The 19,874-nt window shown below is 31.3% G+C and overlaps 3 protein-coding genes across 3 annotated transcripts; all 3 read left to right on the top strand.

Moving 5' to 3' along the window:
* The first annotated feature begins 1,794 nt into the window (after positions 1-1,794).
* Positions 1,795-4,584, top strand: LOC103489199 (cysteine-rich receptor-like protein kinase 44). The gene is made up of 7 exons (XM_017043407.2): positions 1,795-2,739; positions 2,826-2,939; positions 3,042-3,157; positions 3,229-3,439; positions 3,566-3,803; positions 3,893-4,046; positions 4,146-4,584. Exons 1-7 carry the CDS (start codon positions 1,911-1,913, stop codon positions 4,452-4,454), a joined length of 1,971 nt encoding a protein of 656 aa, XP_016898896.2. The 5' UTR covers positions 1,795-1,910; the 3' UTR covers positions 4,455-4,584.
* A 3,664-nt stretch (positions 4,585-8,248) lies between these two features.
* On the top strand, positions 8,249-11,870 carry LOC127144290 (cysteine-rich receptor-like protein kinase 44). The gene is made up of 8 exons (XM_051080029.1): positions 8,249-9,389; positions 9,476-9,607; positions 9,736-9,863; positions 9,959-10,169; positions 10,271-10,508; positions 10,628-10,784; positions 10,874-11,148; positions 11,548-11,870. Exons 1-7 carry the CDS (start codon positions 8,567-8,569, stop codon positions 11,120-11,122), a joined length of 1,938 nt encoding a protein of 645 aa, XP_050935986.1. The 5' UTR covers positions 8,249-8,566; the 3' UTR covers positions 11,123-11,148; positions 11,548-11,870.
* A 2,358-nt stretch (positions 11,871-14,228) lies between these two features.
* On the top strand, positions 14,229-16,943 carry LOC103489206 (cysteine-rich receptor-like protein kinase 44). The gene is made up of 7 exons (XM_017043408.2): positions 14,229-15,039; positions 15,126-15,254; positions 15,365-15,492; positions 15,587-15,797; positions 15,884-16,121; positions 16,219-16,372; positions 16,483-16,943. Exons 1-7 carry the CDS (start codon positions 14,244-14,246, stop codon positions 16,792-16,794), a joined length of 1,968 nt encoding a protein of 655 aa, XP_016898897.2. The 5' UTR covers positions 14,229-14,243; the 3' UTR covers positions 16,795-16,943.
* The last annotated feature ends 2,931 nt before the right edge of the window (positions 16,944-19,874 follow it).

Genomic DNA, 19,874 nt, shown 5'->3' with positions numbered 1-19,874 from the left:
CCCTTCCTTTTCATCTTATTTATTCTACAATTTTTCTTTTTCTTTTCTCTTTTTTTGCAATTTTTTTTCAGACTGTTGTTTGGTTGTACAAGATTACCAAATATAAAAGATTGTGAAAAAAATGATATTGGGTAATTTGGTTTTTCAAGATTGTGAAACAAAATCGTTGATATTGGGTACCAAAGAATCTCGTAAAAAAATCGTTTGAATTTGGCTATCCAAATTTAAACGATCGTGTACCAAAAATTAAAAAAAATTCATTTAAATTTGGCTATCCAAATTTAAACGATAGCAAGAATAGCCCAATCTAAACAATAGTGTACAAAGAACAAAGAATCTTGATAACAAAAAATAACCAAATTTAAACGATCGTTTACCAAATATATCAGACTGGGTGCCAATTAATCACAGGCGCATTTTTAGTATTTTTCATTGTAGACCTGTGAACTCTTTCCGTGTAAATATTTTACCGCTTTGTTATATTTTTTAAAAAATCCCCTTTTAAAAACTTGGTTTTGTTTTGGAATTTGGCTAAAAATTTAACCATTGTAATTACAAAATATGCAAATATTCATGGTAAGGGACATAAAGAAAATAAGTTTGATTTTTAAAAACAAAAAAAAAAAAAAAAGATTACGAAACGGATCATTAATTTTCATACAATTAATATTTGGACATAGACATAGAATATTTAAGGGAAAAATATATCTTTGATTCATGAGTTTTGAGTCTAGTTTCTGTTCCGTCCCTAAGTTTTAAAATGTTAATTTTACCATTGACATTTAAATTTTGTTACAAGATTGTAGATTTCAATATTTATATTTTTAACCTTAATTTTCACTAAAATCTTATTTTTCGTCTTCATTGTCAACGTAGGTTAATAAATTTAAAATAGTTAAATGAATGATAATTAATTAAAATTCAAATTTTCATCACTTTTGAAATTAAATTTAAAATTTTATTTCATAATCACTTTAAATTAATTAATAAATATCGATATTTATAGGTGAGTATTATATTTAATAAAATATAAGCTTAGAAATGTAAAATATTGAATTACCACCATCAAATTAAAGCAAAACTCAAATTTTAGAATTAAAATTATAAGATGTGTATCATTTTTCTCGATATTTAAAGCTAGTTGGTGGTTGGGGTCAACCTTGACCATAGCTTATTTTTTCTCTTATTTATTATTGTGTTTTTTAAAAAAAAATAGAAAAGATAACAACCAACAAAAATTTAAGACTGAGAGACTACGAACATATTGACCATGACTTATGCATTAGAAATTAAGAAGAGAAAACTCTTGTTCACTTTTTCACTTTAACTTCTTTAAATTCTTTAATTTTAATACTACTCGAACATTGTACTTTAGGTAAAAATACGAAACTTCTAAGACATTTTTCTTCTTAAAATTGGTTAGTTTTGGATGGAGACCATTAATGATTTGCTTCAAGAATTTAGTTAGATACGTCGTTTTTAAATGAGTTAGGTCAAAATAATAATTTTTTTTAATAAATTCTTTACAAAATTTATTTTAAATGAAAAAATACGTTGAAAATAATCACAAATATAACAAAATTTTATTATATATATATATATATATATATATATATATAATGGACTGCAATTAACTAAAATAGACATTTATTAGTATCTATTACTAAAATAGTAGCTATGGAGATGAAAAGTAAAATTTTGTTATATTTATGGATAAGTTTTTTATTTTTTATTACAGTGATATTCATTTGTCTTCCATTTTTCCCTCTCATCCCTCGGCCTTCCCTCCTTTTTTTGCATGTCAATTAGTGTTGGAATGTGTATTTGTATTTAGATTTCCATTTATAAAAGAATTGCCACAGCAATCTCACATACCCACAAACAAAATTCCGGAGTGCTACGAAGTAGAAATGGTTTGGTTAACATTCAGCTCTTCTCCTTCCCTCTTCTTGGGTTTTCTAATCTTCTTCTTCCTACCCTTTTGCCATCGCAACCGCATGGCAATGGCCCAAGATGATCTCGGATGGTTCTGCGATAATGCAGAAGGAAACTACACCACTAACAGTCCCTACAAAGCCAATCTAAACCACCTCCTTTCCACTTTCACAACCAATCAAATCGACTACGGCTTCTACAACCTCTCCTACGGCCATGACCACAAAGCTTATGCTATTGGTCTATGCAGAGGAGACGTTAGACCTGACACTTGCAGAAGCTGCCTCACCAACTCAATAACCCTTCTCACCAATAACTGTCCCACCCAAACTAATGCCATTGTTTGGTACGAAGACTGTTTTTTTCGTTACTCCGACCGCTCTCTATTCGGCACATTGGACCTTTCCCCCACTCGCTTTGTGGTGCTGCCCGTGACCAATAATGTTTCGGACGCTAGGTTTACTCAGTTAGCCACTGATTTGCTTCAACAACTCACTCCTAGAGCTGCATCCGGTGATTCCCGTTTGAAGTATGCCGCTGGAAGAATTGCTGTCCCCAATTTTCCTGTCCTTTCTGGGGCTGTGCAGTGTACTCCTGATTTGAATTCCGATGATTGCTCCAACTGCCTGGATGCTTCAATTGCACAAGTTCGAGATGCTTATGATACGGTCCCAAGAGTTAGGATTATGAAACCCAGTTGTAATATTCGATTTGACATCAACCGCCTGTTTCAGGATCCGCCGGCTTCATCCCCACCTCCCAATTTCTCAAATACAACAACTACTACTAATACTTCTCCACGAGGCAATTTTCTTTCCTTTCTTTTCCATTCCTTTCTGTGTCTGTCTTTGTCTCATAACGTATTGGAAAGTACTCTGTATTTTTGCCAGGAAACAAAGCTCGAAAACTGGTCTTGGTTTTGGTGCCTATTATTGTGGTTGTTCTGGCTGCTCTCCTACTAATTATCATCATCATCTTAAGAGCAAGGAATTCAAATAAAAAAAGTAAAGCTAAAACTCCATTTCATACCCAATTTTACTTCACTACAAGGTTCATTTGTGTGTGTGTTTTAACTCTTTACTTTTGACTCATTGATCTGCGTGAAGATGAAATTGCAAATGAAGAATCTTTGCAGTTCGATTTTGATACAATTAAAATCGCAACCAATGGATTCTCTGATGCAAATCAACTTGGGCGAGGTGGGTTTGGAGCTGTCTATAAGGTAATCTCAAGTTCTAACGACAATTTGAATATACGATTTGAAGATCCCAATTTGATGAAATTAATTGAAAGGGTCGGCTTCCGGATGGACAAAACATAGCTGTGAAGAGACTATTTCAAGGCTCAAAACAAGGAGATGAGGAATTTAAGAATGAAATCGTGTTGGTGGCTAAGCTTCAACATCGAAATTTAGCTCAACTCTTGGGTTTCTGTTTCAAACAAAATGAAAAGCTCCTCATTTATGAGTTTGTGGAGAACTCCAGTCTTGAGAAATTCCTCTTTGGTAACCCCTTTCGCTGTTTCTTCCACTTCATTTAATTACCTAAATATAGTCTTTTCCCCTTATGATTCTTTTTGGAAAATCTGTATAGCTGTCCTAATTTTGATTATAAAAAAAATCTGGATGCAGATCCTATCCAGCGTGAGAGTTTAGATTGGAACACTCGATACAATATTATACAAGATATTGTTCGAGGACTTGTATACCTTCACGAAGACTCTCAACTTAGAATCATTCATCGAGACCTTAAAGTCTCTAACATTTTATTAGATGCAGAAATGAATGCTAAAATTTCTGATTTTGGAACTGCAAGACTATTTGAACATGATCAAACACGAGGAGATACGAGAAAAATCGTCGGTACTTAGTAAGTATTGGTAGCAACAATCTCATGCTCTATTTTATGTGGTAAAAGAGCTACCGACTAAAATTTGTATATGTCACTATTGAATGCAGTGGATATATGGCTCCAGAGTACGCGTGGCATGGTAAACTTTCAGTCAAATCAGATGTATTTAGTTTTGGTGTTTTAGTTTTGGAGATTCTAACTGGACAAAAGAATAATCGAGCTCAAACCAACAAGGAGATTTCTGAGTCTCTTATCAGCCATGTAAGTACAAATTTTATGTCGTTTTTCCTTTTTTGAAGGAATTTTAGCTTCATAAGAGTAGATGGAAGTGAATGCTCATTCTAAGTGTTGTTCTTGTAGGCATGGAGAAGTTGGCAATCAGGAAATTCACTTGATATTGTTGATCCATGTTTGAAAAGTGGTTCAAAAATTGAAATGGCTAGATGCATTCATGTTGGATTGTTATGTGTTCAAGAAAATCCACTTGAGAGGCCAACAATGACTACCGTACTTCTCATGCTTAACAGTGGTTCTACTACTCTTCCAAGACCCTCTGAACCGGCATTTTTTATCAATAGTAATTACTCTAAAATGTCTGAACAATTTGTAGATCATAGTTCAACTCAAGATGTGAACGAATTGTCAATTACTGAGTTATATCCTCGTTAGTTGTAGCTTAAATTATGTTGTGTTGTTGTCATGAGAGAATAATACTAGGCCAAGAAAGTGATGTAATATCAAGTTGTATGCTGTGTCAACCTATATGTAAAATAAAGTAATGTAATAAGTAAATTTACGATCTCGCATGCGTAATTATACGACATTAATTAGTGTCCATGTGTAATTGCACCTCTTATTTTGCCAAATTTCCTCTATAAATAATGTCATGTTTAATGGATTCTCGATTAGTGCACAATGGTGAGAAAATTAAAAGAAAAGATTGGATAATTTTTAGCAAATTTTCATAATTTTTATATGTATTTTATATTATTTTATTATAATTTCTTGATTTTTATGATGGTGTGGTGCATCGTCGACTTTCATAAATTGGTGTTAAAACACTCATCAATAGAAACATAGTTGAAGTTTTAACATTTATCAAACTAATTATATTTTTTTGTAAGAACTATAAGGAAAACACTTTATATTTCATTAAATGCACACATTCCATAGGAAACGATGTTTAGTTAGCAATTGGTTTTGATTTGCTTTGAAGACCAATTGCAAGATGCAAAGGTACGTTGAAAAGGCTTCATTTTCACACACATCATTTCCAAGCCGTGAACTTCACTCCTTGCGGACTAATTCTCTTATAATTAAATGTAATAATACGACAATGACATTATTGTTGTTGGTGCCAAGAAAAATCTCCTTGACCTTATCTCCCATGACCATGACAGGTTCAATCACTTATCGTCAGCCATCACTGCTTTTCTTCTCTCTGTCTCTCTATCTCTTTCTTTCTCTCTCTCTTTATCAATTAATTGGTTAAGGAAGTATGCAATAGAAAGTAATTATAAATTCATACACGAATTTTTTGCGATATTTGCTAAATATCAAACATGCATGTGTGACATGCCTTACAAAATAATATATTCAAATGGAAATGGTTAGATGCATTCATGTTGGATCGTTACGTATTCAAGAAAATCCACTTGAGAGACCAACAATAATTACTATACTTCTCATGCTTAATAGTGGTTCTACTACTCTTTCAAGACCCTTTGAACCAGTATTTTTTATCAATATTAATTACTTTCAAATATATGGACAATCTGTATATCATAGTTCAACCCAAGATCTGGACGAATTATCAATTATTGAGTTATATCCTCGTTAGTTTTACCTTAAATTATGTCATGCTATTGTTACAAGATAATAATACTAGGGGAAGAGAGATATTTGATATCAAGTTGTACGGGGAGTCAACCTATATGTGAAATAAAGTAAAATGTATGTAACTAGTAAATAACTAGTAAAATATATATATTTTTTATTATTTTATTAAAATTTCTTGATTTTATGTGAAGTCGTGGTGGTGAGTTGTCAACTTCAATAAGTTGGTGTTAAAGCACTCATCTACGATTTTTCATATTGAATAATTAATTTCATATTTTCATATTTATCGAAAAACTCTATTTTATAATTCTACGTCTCTGAGCTTAACATAAATTTTCGAACTCCGATACATTTAACTCAACTTGGTGGGGCTGTGACTCTAAAACAACATTAAATCGCTTTCAAATGTGTGTTTTGTGCATTCTAACCCATAAGTTTGGTTAGAAGAATGGGCAGGAAGTTGCAAATGAAATAAATGTTTGGTTTGAACTTCCAACTGGTCTTCGTCTTCAAAGGGTCCATAGATCCACAAAAAGATAATACTCTCTTTTTAACAGTACACTTAATTTCAAACTCTCCCGACGACTTAGAAAAAGAAACCATCGTTGTCTAAAGCAACGTTTCCTACGGGGCATACGAAGACCAATTGGAAAATATGATAATTTCTTTTGATCATTTTAAGTCTCCAACGACTTCAAATTCAACGAAACGTTTCTTTTAATTTCTTTATCTTAGACCACATGATTCCATTTCTTCATGGATATTCATGAAGATAGTTGGTTGTTGTACCTAATTTCGTACGTAATTAATTTCTAGTTTGTTTTTTTATGTAAAAAAACTTTCTAATGTATTAAAAAACTCATGTCCAATGGATTTTAAAATTCTCTTAATAATAATATTTTAAATTTAAAAAATGAAATTATGTGAAACAAACAAGGATATTAAATGTCTGTCTGAAGTGCTATGAAAATGGACAGTTTAAAAAATAGCAAAATATTAAAACTGTTTAAAAATTTTAAAACTCATTCAAGATTTTTGCTCTATTTTGGGAATAGTTTTTTTTATCCATACTAGGAGTTAAAATAATTTTTATTGTATTTAAAATAAATCCACAACTTATTTTTAATCCTTTCAAATAAAGTTCCATTATATAAAAGAAAATTTGTTAAGAATAAAAAAAAAAAATGAAACTATTTATAGAATATAGCAGAATTTTAGATTCTATTAATGATAAACGCTAACAGGCTTATACCAGTTTTATCAATATCAACAATGAAAGTTTATCGATATCTATTATTCATATAATATAAAAATTTACTATATTTTATTTTATTTTCCTATATTTGAAAATACCTTTACACAAGGTACCTCATTTCATTTGACAAACCTAAAATCAAACACTAAATTAATTTTCGATTGTTTGAGAATATTCTCAAATTTTAAAATCGATAGTAATAATAATTATTAATAATAGTTTATGTAAGAATTGGTCTCCAAAGAATTTTAGCTTTTTATACAAATGAAAAAAGAGAGAGAAATTTTAGAAAGGTTTTCTAAAGTCAACAACGACTAAGAAAATGAAAGCACTATTCTATTAAAAAACAAAAACAAAAAGTAACGTTTTATAGGGAATATACATTCAATGAAAAGACTTCTTTTTCCTCTCTTAAGTTCTTAGGAAAACCTATCTTTTTCATTACTAATGAAGATGTACATTTTGTTGGTCCTATTCAACATTCAAAATAAAATAAACTAACAACTAAGAAATTTCAAGTTCAAATCTTTCGCTTCAACTTATACTAATAAATATCATGATCGGATGTTATGTAAATATCGAGGTGGATAAAATTTCAGAAAATTTGATGTGAATTGTTATGTTTAATCGATGAAACTTTAATAATGTGTAGCTTAGCTAGATTTTTATTGACGATTTTTAACCATCATTTATTTTAACTAAGAATTCAACTATTCTATTTGAAAAATACGCAAATAAGTGTAAGACATGAAAAGTAAATAGACTTAATTTTAAAAAATAAAAACAAAAAGAACGAAATAGTTACTAAATGATACCTGGTTAATTCAATTTTGAAGTGAAATATTGTGAAAATTTAATGAAAAAAACATGCGAATGAGGTTAAAATAAACGCATTAGCTTGTGAAACTATACTTCTTATGTAATAAACTTGAATTGAGCTAACATAACTAATCTTTAAAAAAATATCTCAAATTTTCGAGGAAAAATTGATTTTTCTTATTAGTATTATTCAATGACAGATCCATAAATTTTATACACGATACTGAACACTATATAATAAACACACTAAAAAATGTTAAAAACATATCTTGACGTTTCATTTGGTATTTGAGATAAAATTAGGCCTTGAACTTTCAACATCAAGATTACAATGTATAGTACCACAACCAATACAATAGAACTAGATTTTAATTATAGTAAATCTTTATTTAATATATATTTTAATCTAACGTTTCAAAACTAATATTAAAATATAAAAATGGATAATGTGAGGGGGACACGTGCCCCTGACCCCATAATAAATCCGCCCTTGGTAGTTTCAATGAAATTAAAGGTTATTGTGCTTTAAAAGAAATCATGGAATTATAAGTTTAGTTTCTGAATTTTGAGTTTTGGATTCGTTCTTACACCAACTTTTTAGTTTATTTAAAAAATATTTTCAAATATAGCAAATGATTGACACCGAGAGATTTCTAACAGTTTCTATCTTTCGGTGTCTATCAATGTCATAACAATTAACCTAAATTCATTTTGAAAGTATTTAATAGATTTTTAAACTTTCAATATGTTAATAAGAAAACTTTCAAAAATTAATTAGATTGCTGTCATTTTTTCTTGCATTTATATCTTCCACTTGTTGTGATAAAAATGGCATAGCCTCACAATTCGAAGGTTTTGAGGAGCAACAATGGCTGCTACAACATTTGTTTGTTCCATTACTCTGAGTTTGTTGGTGTTGGCACTAGTTAACCATCCTCCTCTCGCATTTGCTCAGCCCAGACTGTCGAGCTATAGATGCGTGGACGATACCAAAAACAACCGCACAACAGACCTCGCTGCCTACAAAGCCAATCTGAACCACCTCCTCACCACCCTCACCACCGACCATCATATCGACTATGGCTTCTACAACTTCTCCTACGGCGCCGGCGAAAACAGAGCAAACTTGATTGGGCTCTGCAGAGGGGACATTTCGCCTGACACTTGCCGGAAATGCCTCAACGACTCCAGAGATCTTCTCCCTGTGCGATGTCCGACCCAAAAGGAAGCCATTGGATGGTACCAAGATTGCATGCTCCGTTACTCCGACCGCCCCATCCTCGGCTCCATGGAACTTTCACCCACTATTCCTACGGGGTATCCCTTCAATGCGTCGGATCCGGAACGTTTCACTCAGGCCGCTACGAAGCTGATTGCAAGTCTCATCACCAAGGCCTCCGCCGGCGATTCCCATGTGAAATTTTCTACAGGGAACACAACTCTTCCGGATTTGCCCACAATTTATGCTTTTGCGCAGTGCACCCCAGATTTGTCCCAACGGCAGTGCAACGAGTGCTTGACTGAGGCTCTGGCAATAATCCAAGACTGCTGTGTCGGAACCCTTTGGGGCAGAGTTCTTACACCCAGTTGTCTTTTTCGATATGGAAATTACCCTATCATTCAATCGCAGCCGTTGCAGCCGCCGTCGCCTTCCCCTGTACCTCCTCTGCTTAACGAAACTACCCACCACGGTAACTCTACTACTTCAACCTCCCATTAATTTGAATTCCTCCCTTCTTCCTTGTTTGCCTTGTAACTGCTATACTCTGTTTTTCAGGAAATAAAAGAAAACTCTCCGGAACTTTCATGGCTGTGATTGTGCCAATGGCTTTTGTTGTAGTTTTACTACTGACGATCACCGTGTACTTAGGTGTGAGAAAAAGTAGCTCAAAGATCGATGAAGAAGAATGTAAGCTAATTAAATTAGATTTCCTTTTCAATTGAACCAATCACAGCAGGGTAAAACAGAGTGTTTAAAAACTCATTCCAAATGGGTTTCCAGTTCCGTTCCATTTATCTTATGTTTTGAAATGATAGATCCAACCGAGGAAGATATGATGACGATGGGATTCGTACAGTTCAATTTCAACACCATTAGAAAGGCAACAGACGAATTTTCAGATGAAAATAAACTTGGGGAAGGTGGGCTTGGAGCAGTTTATAAGGTAATTAATCATAAAGGTTGTAGTTTTGTAAATTAGCAGGTGATGAATTCTTTTCTTTTCTTTTTCTCAATCTTTGTGTATGATTCCACGAACAGGGGAAGCTTCCAAACGGACGAATCGTAGCGGTGAAAAGGCTGTCTCAAGCTTCAGGACAGGGAGATGTTGAGTTTAAGAACGAACTCGTTTTGGTTTCTAAGCTTCACCATCGGAATTTGGTTAAGCTTTTGGGTTTCTCCTTCAAAGAAAATGAAAAGGTTCTCGTTTATGAGTTTTTGCACAATGGAAGCCTTCACAATTTCATTTTCGGTAATATCATTCTTCTTTCTTTCTATTTGCTTGTTTGGGTTTCTTCTGTTCAAGTTGGACCCCTTTTTTTAATTTCCAACAACTCATTTTTTTACACGCAGATCCACTCAAGCGTCAAAGTTTAGATTGGGCAACTCGGTACAAAATTATAAGAGGCATTACTCGAGGACTTACTTATCTTCATGAAGATTCTCGAATCAAAATTATTCATCGAAACCTAAAAGCCAGCAACATTTTATTAGATATAGAGATGAATGCTAAAATTTCAGATTTTGGTATTGCAAAGCTATTTGCATCCGAACAAACACAAGGTGATACAAGTACGATCAAGGGCACTTCGTAAGTACTTTATGTATTATATAAGTAAACAATTGTTTGTTAATTTGGATATATATATATATATATATATATATGTCTTCTACTACTACTAACTCTTGACATTATTTATTGAATTTAAGGGGGTATATGGCTCCCGAATACGCAAGGCATGGACATCTTTCCTCAAAGTCAGACGTTTTTAGCTTCGGTGTTTTAGTTTTAGAGATTGTGACCGGACAAAGAAATAACCGAACTTGCAACAACATTGAGAACATAGAAGACCCTCTTATAAGCTATGTAAGTATAATGTTCTTTTCCTTCGAAGAAAAATGACATGACCTCTTAATTAGAAGTTGCACCAATATGAATTGAATTGTTATATGTAGGCCTGGAGAAATTGGAGGGAGGGAACACCATTGAATATTGTAGATCCTTCTATTGAGATACAAAAGGAAGTAGAAAATGAAGTGACAAGAATCATTCATGTCGGGTTACTATGCATTCAAGAAAAGGTTGACGAAAGGCCAAAAATGACTACTGTACTTCTTATGGTCAACGGTGACTTAACTGATTTTCTTAAACCTTCCCAGCCATCTTTCTTTATGAATGCAAGTACCCAACAAAATTGCTCTTAGCCAAAGATTATCCACATATCACAGTGGTACGTAGAAATTGAATAAGCCTGAAGCTTAAATCTTTTCTATAGAAACTTCTATTTTCATTAATGTTGAAAGATGATCTGTATATTATCAGCCCTTCACTATGGTTTGCAAGATATGTAGAGCATATAGTTAGTGAGTGATGTTGTACTAAAAATAAATAAGAAAAAAAAGTCGTGACATGATCCCAAATTTTTCAATGTGATTTGGTTTTCAATGCCTCATGAGATCAGCACCTCACCACTTTCAAATCCCACTCCTTTTCTTTTCCATTCATTCCTGAAATTTCACTGTAGAAACTCTTGTTAGCTACGTATGCATGTACAAAGTTCATGTTCAATTTTAGTATCATTATACTAGATGAATATGATTGCTCATTATAACTGTTGTACTAATTGTAGGTATATGGAGAAATTGGCGATCAGGAAATGAACTAGATGTTATTGACTCTTATTTGAAAAGTGATTCAAGAATTGAAATGGCCTAGATGCATTCCTGTTGGGATTGCTGTGCATTAAAAAAAAATCCACTCCCAAGGCCCTCCCAACCAGCATTTTTCATCAATACTTCTTGCTCTCCAATGTATAGACAGTTTGAAGACTACACAGTTCAACTCATGTGTTCCAAATGACTTGTCAATTATCGAATTATATCCTCCTTTAGTTTTACTTTATCCCATGTATATCTTATAGTTATGAATGTTATATTCCTTATCTCGATCGTATATATGTTATCTGATATCATTAAGCCACCATTGATTTTAAAATTTAAATGGATAGGCAGAGGTAAATTCAATATTATATTATCTAATTATAAGTAGATTACAATGTGTTAGAATTTCAATTTTTTTTGGACCAAATTAAATGCCCATTTAATATTCGGAGATCTATCTCAAAACAAATTTGTAATAGAGGATCAGTAGCTCATCTATCATTGTGAAATTCCTTAATTTTTCCAATATCAGAATATCAACAAAATCATAATACAGTTGCATCTAATTCTAGACTATGTAATTTTTTTTAAAAAAAAATGTGTTCAGGTTCTAAACTTTTATCATAATTAATTTATAATTCGTGTTTTCCTCTTCTTTCCCACCATATGATCGAGAGTGATTTTGAATCATTAAAACCACATTTAGCATGTTCAAAACCATTCTAAAATACGTTTTTAATCACTCAAATTCAATCTAATATTTAAATATTAATCTTTTCAATTTTCTATCACTAAACTTGATTTTAAATTATTAAAAATGTGTTCTAGAGTGATTCTGAAAATATCGAAATAATTTTAATCATTTCAAAATCATTACATGACGCTTAAATCTCAAGGGCTTAGGAAATTTAAGTCCATAGTATTTTAAATTTTTATCTACATGCTACTATTTCCGTAGATATTTCCACGTTTACATAGTTTTGATATTGATATGATATAGATATTTCCATTATATAGTAGAAAATTTCAAAAAAAAGTATAAAAAAATCACTAATATAAATATTATATAAATAGTAGAAATATTTACTTATTTGAAAATAATTAAATATTTATTTACTAATTTAAGTTTATTTTTTAACTTTTTGTGTTTATAATTTTAAATCGATATTTTTATCAAAAATTTCATAAAATTTTGTCCTTAATATTTTCATATAATAAATAAAGAGACGTTTGCAAAAATAGCAAAAAAAAAATTATGATAATAAAACTCATGTTAATATATTTTCTAAACTACAAAGGTAACAATTTTTAAAAAGGATAGCTCTTTTGTATATCTAATTATTCGTGGACTGCTTTTACAAAAAAATTTTGTGATAGGGTGCAATTTTTTATAAATAAATAATGTTAGAAAATAGTATAAAACTTTTTTTTCTTGACTAAGCAGTAAGCAGTGGTTACTAGACTTTTTAAAAGTCACACACGACTTCAAAGAAGAAACCACTTCCTATCAAAGCAATTATCCTTTTTCACGGTTTTTCTTTTTTCTTTTGGAAAAAGTAATTCATTAAACCACTAATTAAGCAAAGCAAAGCCATATTTTTTTGTCCCCCTAATGTCTAATATAATGATGCTGCTGTCCTTGTACCTTTTGACTTTCTAACCTTTCTTTTTTTCTACTCAAAAGTTTGTTATATATTTGATTGAGGCTTTGAGGTTTTCTTATGCATTATTCAACTTTTTCTTTTTTTAGAAAAATCTAATTTTGATTGCGTTATGACAGTCCATGCATGTTCGACAACCTGTGCGGGATCCTTCTCATTTTCGTCAATATTCGGAGTGTCGCAACACTACACCAAATGTGAGGCTACTGAAAAATGTGTTAGGTGTGCCGTCGCTACTGAGCCTAAGGGAAAATTTGTCCTTTCCTCTTCTCTTTTAGATTGATGCTTCGGAGCTCTGTTCATTTGTTTTTATTTTGTTCAGCTCCAATGGTCAAACTCTACCTCTTAGTTGTCCAATATCTACAAAATCATTGGATTTATTGAATAAACGTGTAAAATACTAGAACTATAGCTTGAATTAAACAGAAAAAGTAGCTCATTTTTAGTACTAACAGTATTTCATTATGTTAGTCATGTCCACAGCAGAGGAAAGCAGTTTATTGTTAGAAATAAAATTCATAAAACTTATCGGAGGCACCTCTAAGGTAAACGGTGCACTTTTTAAATTAACTTAAAGTCAAAATTGCAAACAACGCGTAAAGATGACATCAAACACATAAATAATTTTAGGAGCATTACCCTCGAACCCTCAATAAGACTTTGTATTTGATGGATCGAAACACCAAATAACATATTCAAAACATTTTTAAAATAAAGTCTCGTTCAATTCAGAAAAATGTATGCATTGTGAAAATGTAGGATGATATTGAGTATTAGACAACTTTTTCTATTTTATTTCTTACATACAAATAGAAAAGTAGGTTTACATGACCTTAGACTTATACACTTCATAGAAAGAAAAAGAAAAAACTTGACATTGACCTTTTTTCTATTAAAAAGAAGTTTTAATGGTTATTACTTTGATTGGGTGTGAGTTTAAAGCCAAAGAAAACACAGCAATTGGGAAGGAGTGTTGTATGTATGTTGGAAAGCTGAAATCAGGGATGGTTTGGTCTACATTCATATTATTGATAGCCATTCTCATTATTTGGAAGCGCATGGCGACTGGTGAGCCACAAGATTTCATATTTCATGAATGTGTATATGATCAAGGAAAATACATCACTAACAGTTCCTACCAAGCTAATTTAGACCACCTCCTCTCCACCTTCACCATCCATCAAATTGACTATGGCTTCTACAACTTCTCTTACGGCCATCACCACAAAGCTTATGCAATGGGGCTATGCAGAGGAGACATTACCCCACTCGCTTGCCAAACCTGCCTCAACAACTCCATAACCCTTCTCCCCAAAAACTGTCCCTCTCAAATCGAGGCTATCGGATGGTATGAACACTGTATGTTTCGTTACTCCGACCGCTCCTTCTTCGGCCTCATGGAGCTTTCCCCTGGTTTCTATTTGACTAATTCCTTTAATTCTTCAGACCCACTTCGCTTTACTCAGGCAGTCACCAATTTGCTTCAACGTCTCACTGCTGAAGCTGCATTAGGTGATTCTCGTTTGAAGTTTGCCATTGGAAGTGTTACAATACCGAATTCTCCACCCATTTATGGGGCTGTGCAATGTACTCCTGATATGACTGCCCATGATTGTACTGACTGTCTCCTCGGTGCTATTGCGCAAATTCGAGAAAATTGTGATGGGAAGATAGGAGGGAGAATTGAAAGACCAAGTTGTACTCTTCGGTTTGATATCGATCCCTTCTTTCAGAATCAGCCGGCTTCAACGCCGCCTCCTCTTCCCTCAAATACAACTATTTCTGCTTCTTCTCCACAAGGTTTTTTAATCATATCTCAATTTTTGGCTTAATCAGTTTTTAGATAGAATCCATGTTTTTGTAATATTAAGTTTTCTTTTCCCCAGGAGATTCCTTTTCTCGCGTACTCGTCTTCATTTTTGTGCCTATTAATGTGGTTGGTGTAGTTGCTGAGCTCCTAATCATCATAATTATCATCTTAAGGACAAGAAAGCAAGGAAGAAATTCACGTGAATGTAAAGATTAAAAGAAAAAACTCCTTTTGCGCATCATCATTTATGCATTTACAGGATTTATCGTTGTGTCATTTGTGTGTTTTAACTCTTTAACCTTTGACGACCCACAGATTTGGCTGAAGATAAAATTGAAAATGTAGAATCTTTGCAGTTCGATTTTGACACCATTAGAATCGCTACAGATGGATTCTCCGATGCAAATCAACTTGGGAGAGGTGGGTTTGGAGCTGTTTATAAGGTAATTAATCACAAGTTTTAACAACAATTTGAATATATATGATAATGCATTGTAAACTAATTTGAAGACCCAATTTGATGCAACAAATGAATAGGGTCAGCTTCCCAATGGACAAAGTATAGCTGTGAAACGACTATTTCAAGGCTCAAGGCAAGGAGATGAGGAATTTAAGAACGAAATCATGTTGGTGGCTAAGCTTCAACATCGGAATTTAGTTCAACTCTTGGGTTTCTGCTTCAAACAAAATGAAAGACTCCTCATTTATGAGTTTGTGGAGAATTCCAGTCTTGAAAAATTCCTCTTTAGTAACCCCTTCTCTCTGTTCATTTCTTTACTTAATTACTTCATCTTCCAAAATCTCTTATTTTGGATACAAATAATATTGATGCAGATCCTATTAAGCGTGAGAGTTTAGATTGGAAAACTCGATACTCTATTATAGAAGGCATTGTTCGAGGACTTGTTTATCTTCATGAAGACTCTCAACTTAGAATTATTCATCGAGATTTGAAAGCTTGTAACATTTTATTAGATGCAAACATGAATGCTAAAATTTCTGATTTTGGAACTGCAAAACTATTTCTACATGATCAAACACAAGGAAATACAAGAAAAATCATCGGTACTTTGTAAGTACTAATTAATAGCAACTTTCTCACATGCTACATTTTTTGCGTTGACGAGGGACTTACTAACTAAAGTTGTTTGTGTTGCTTTTGAATGCAGTGGATATATGGCTCCGGAGTATGTATGGGATGGTTGTTTTTCAGTCAAATCAGATGTATTTAGTTTTGGTGTTTTACTTTTGGAAATTGTGACTAGACAAAAGAATAATCGAGCTCAAACCAACGAGGAGATTGCCGAATCTCTTGTCAGCTATGTAAACACAAGTTCATGTTCTTTTTCTTTTTTTCCTATGTTGGAGAAATTTTATTGCCACTAGAGTAGATGAACGAACAAGAATGCTCATTCCAAGTGTTGTTCATGCAGGCATGGAGAAATTGGCTATCAGGAAATGCACTGGATATTATTGATCCTTGTTTGAAAGGTGAATCAAGAATAGAAATGGTCAAATGCATTCATATTGGATTGTTGTGTGTTCAAGAAAATTTAGCTAAGAGACCAACAATGGCTACCGTACTTCTCATGCTTAATAGCGGTTCCATCAATCTCTCTACACCCTCTAAACCTGCTTTTTATATCAACCGTGTCTGCTCCCAAACCTCTGGACAATCAAAAGATTACAACTCAACTCATGATCCAAGTGACATGTACTCAATTTCAGAATTAGATCCTCGTTAGTTTTATACTTGTAAATATGACTATCTTATTGTCACAAGATAATAGCGAAGATGTAAAAGTAAGTTTTTTTTTAATAAATCTATGTACATTCTTCCCACTTTTAAAAATGTGAAACTTTGTTACAACTCTTCAATGAAAAATGCTTTGTATCTCTCTTTTGTTGGACTTCTTCTGTCTACTTTTTATCATACAAATTAAAGACTTTGTAACAGGATTAATCATACGAGCTATAAACCTAAACATTTTTTTTCTAGAAAATTTATGTTAAATGATAAAAATTTTAAAAATATTTACAAATGTAGGAAAATATCACGCAATCTATATATGATAGACTACAATAGAATAAGATATTTACATCTATCACAAATAATAATCTATCTTGGTTTATCGCAGTCCATCGTAGATTTATAGTGATATTTTGCTACATTTTATAAATATTTTTTATTTATTTTACTATATTTATAAAAAAAAAAAAAAAAATAGCACTTCTTTCTATTTACCATCATCATCGATCATTTTTGACTTTCTATATTTTCATTTTGACATTTTAAGATTTTAACACATTAATAAGTTTGGTATATATTATAAATATAACTTTAATACTAAACGTTATCATTTTTCTATTTCCTTAAAGATATATATGAGATGTTGTCTATATTTTAGATCAATGTTCTAATGAATCTATATTTTAACTGTAAGGTAATTTTTTCTGTACATAAATAACACTCCACGTCCAAAACTTAGAATTAAATTTCATCCATTGATGTTTGAAATATACTTCCAAAAATTAAAGGTTAATTGGTTTGTTCCAAACAATTTAAGTTTTTCTATAAGAGCATGTTTATAGATGTCCAAAATAATATATGTTTGGGCTATCTTTAGATAACCATATTTGTTTGGTACGAATTTTCTCATATAATATCTGAGAATATTTGGATATTTGTGTTTATTTTGTGGGACTTTTATTTGAAGACGTCAATTTATATGATGTTTCAAGAATGTCTCAAGACTGTTACTTAATTTATAATTAATTATTTAGTATAAGTTGAGCTCAACTTTACGTGTTTATTTTTATTTTTTTAAAAAAACTAATATAGTTTTATTATTTTATTTTTTCAGTTTCCTCACCAAAATAATATGTTTTGGTTTAAGATATTTATAAAAGTATATATTAATTTAGGTTTAAATTTTAGTATTTTCTTAAAAATAAATCAAGGAAAGTATATTACATAGTAGAACATATTTATTTAAATTATAAAATTAAAATTATCAAGGATTAAATTTTAATTTATATATTTATATGGAAAAAAAATGTTAAAAAAGTAAAAAGTTGAGGTCAGAAATCCCAAAGATTCACATTGCGAAAGAGCATCTAAAACTCAGGACATCTTAGGATTGCTCAAAATTCTTCAAATTAGAGCATCTTGCATTATTGCAAACACAACGTGGTAATTCATATGCCCACTCCCGGATTCTTATGAACCAAATGACTCCTAAAGCTTTTAACAATTTAGTTTCGTATCTTTAAAAACTCTATAACAATTTAGGAGAACATTTAGAATGTTGAATTGGTTATTATCTATAGTCTATAGTTATAATAATTTGTGCAAACTCCCTTTAGTCTCTAGATTTTACTAATAACAATTTAATCTATATATGTTTTACGACATGTAATTAATGATTTTAGTTCCTATCATGAAATATATATACTATTAAAATCTAATGAAATTTTTTACACACGTCTATCAAAAATTAATTAGGGTAAAATTTGTTTATACTTCATCAATCATAGGTTGTTATGCAATAAAAAACTTATACTTGGATGAGATTTATTACACAATAGGAGCAAATCATTTTAAAAGTTGTAAAATACACTAGATTTTTACTTATACAAAAGGTATTCAAACTAACGAATAAAACCTTCATCTTTTTTTAATTTAAGTTCATATTGAGTCAACTATAGTGATATTTTCTCTTGCCAAAAAAACTATAGTAATATTTTTCTTCCTTTTTTTTCAATTATTTTCGTGTATGATTGCATCCACTTCATCTCTATAATAAAAAGAAGAGCTTACCATATAGCTATTTAATTATAGTTAGATACTTAGATGGTCATAAAAAATGGTTACAACTAAGAAGAAACTATATATATATTTTCTAAAGAAACGTTAGATTCAATATACATAGTTGTTTTTAATTAATACATTAACTAGATATGTTGAGATATTAAACCTTCAATCTCTAAGAATGCTATTATTGTACATACTACTTCTATTGATTATTTGACACGTCATTAAATATTTATTGTGTGGATCTCACACAATTCTTAATAGATGACTAGTGTGTTATATCATTTTGATGTGTATATTTGTTACAATTGGTCAGCATTGAGTAAACGTCACGACCTCTAGGAAATAGAGTGGAAATGCAACGTTTCTATTTTCCAATTTCCATTTTGTCTTCAAAGGAAAAGTGAAATGATTAACACTTTAATTTTGTTTTACTTCACTTCTTCAAAGTCACAAATGACTGACCAAATCAAACAATGTTCCCTGTGGGGCATCATTTGATGAAAGCTTTCACTTTTAACTTTTATTGTACTAACAAATTTTTTGCATTTTTGTAAATGAAAGATAGAATTGAAAAATATATATTTTAAATGTTGGCTCTCAGACATTTAGGTTTAGATTTGATTTCGGACTTTAAATTTCAAAATGTTACACATTTAATTCTTAAATGTTTTGAGTTATTTTATATGTTGGTGGTTAAATTTCAGGGAAATTGCTTCCGATCAAAACAAATTTAGAAAATAAATATATTGCAAATATGATAAATAATCAAATATATCATAGAGCTATCATAAATCTATAAGAGATTATCCACTTTGAAATTTGCTATTTTTTAATTTAGAAAATGTAGTGACTTGACTCCTATTATCATACAATTTTCTACTATTTTTACAAACGTCACTAAATTTTAAAATATTATAATATTATCTTTTATATTTGAGTTTTGTTTTAATTTAGTTTTCTAAATTTTGATGATATACCTTCTTTAAACTTCAATAAGAATAAACTATA

This window comes from Cucumis melo, chromosome 12, assembly GCF_025177605.1.
Source record: "Cucumis melo cultivar AY chromosome 12, USDA_Cmelo_AY_1.0, whole genome shotgun sequence".
NCBI lineage: Eukaryota > Viridiplantae > Streptophyta > Magnoliopsida > Cucurbitales > Cucurbitaceae > Cucumis > Cucumis melo.
This window is presented reverse-complemented; position numbering and strand designations above follow the sequence as displayed.

What these genes read in the sequence shown, in the direction of transcription:
- LOC103489199 (XM_017043407.2), top strand. Translation starts at nt 1,911, where the DNA reads ATGGTTTGGTTAACATTCAGCTCTTCTCCTTCCCTCTTCTTGGGTTTT. An exon ending in AAGGAATTCAAATAAAAAAA is followed by an intron (nt 2,940 to 3,041) that starts GTAAAGCTAAAA and finishes ATCTGCGTGAAG; the next exon opens with ATGAAATTGCAAATGAAGAA. An exon ending in TCTTGAGAAATTCCTCTTTG is followed by an intron (nt 3,440 to 3,565) that starts GTAACCCCTTTC and finishes ATCTGGATGCAG; the next exon opens with ATCCTATCCAGCGTGAGAGT.
- LOC127144290 (XM_051080029.1), top strand. Translation starts at nt 8,567, where the DNA reads ATGGCTGCTACAACATTTGTTTGTTCCATTACTCTGAGTTTGTTGGTG. An exon ending in CCTTCACAATTTCATTTTCG is followed by an intron (nt 10,170 to 10,270) that starts GTAATATCATTC and finishes TTTTACACGCAG; the next exon opens with ATCCACTCAAGCGTCAAAGT. An exon ending in AAGACCCTCTTATAAGCTAT is followed by an intron (nt 10,785 to 10,873) that starts GTAAGTATAATG and finishes TGTTATATGTAG; the next exon opens with GCCTGGAGAAATTGGAGGGA.
- LOC103489206 (XM_017043408.2), top strand. Translation starts at nt 14,244, where the DNA reads ATGGTTTGGTCTACATTCATATTATTGATAGCCATTCTCATTATTTGG. An exon ending in GGTTTGGAGCTGTTTATAAG is followed by an intron (nt 15,493 to 15,586) that starts GTAATTAATCAC and finishes ACAAATGAATAG; the next exon opens with GGTCAGCTTCCCAATGGACA. An exon ending in TCTTGAAAAATTCCTCTTTA is followed by an intron (nt 15,798 to 15,883) that starts GTAACCCCTTCT and finishes ATATTGATGCAG; the next exon opens with ATCCTATTAAGCGTGAGAGT.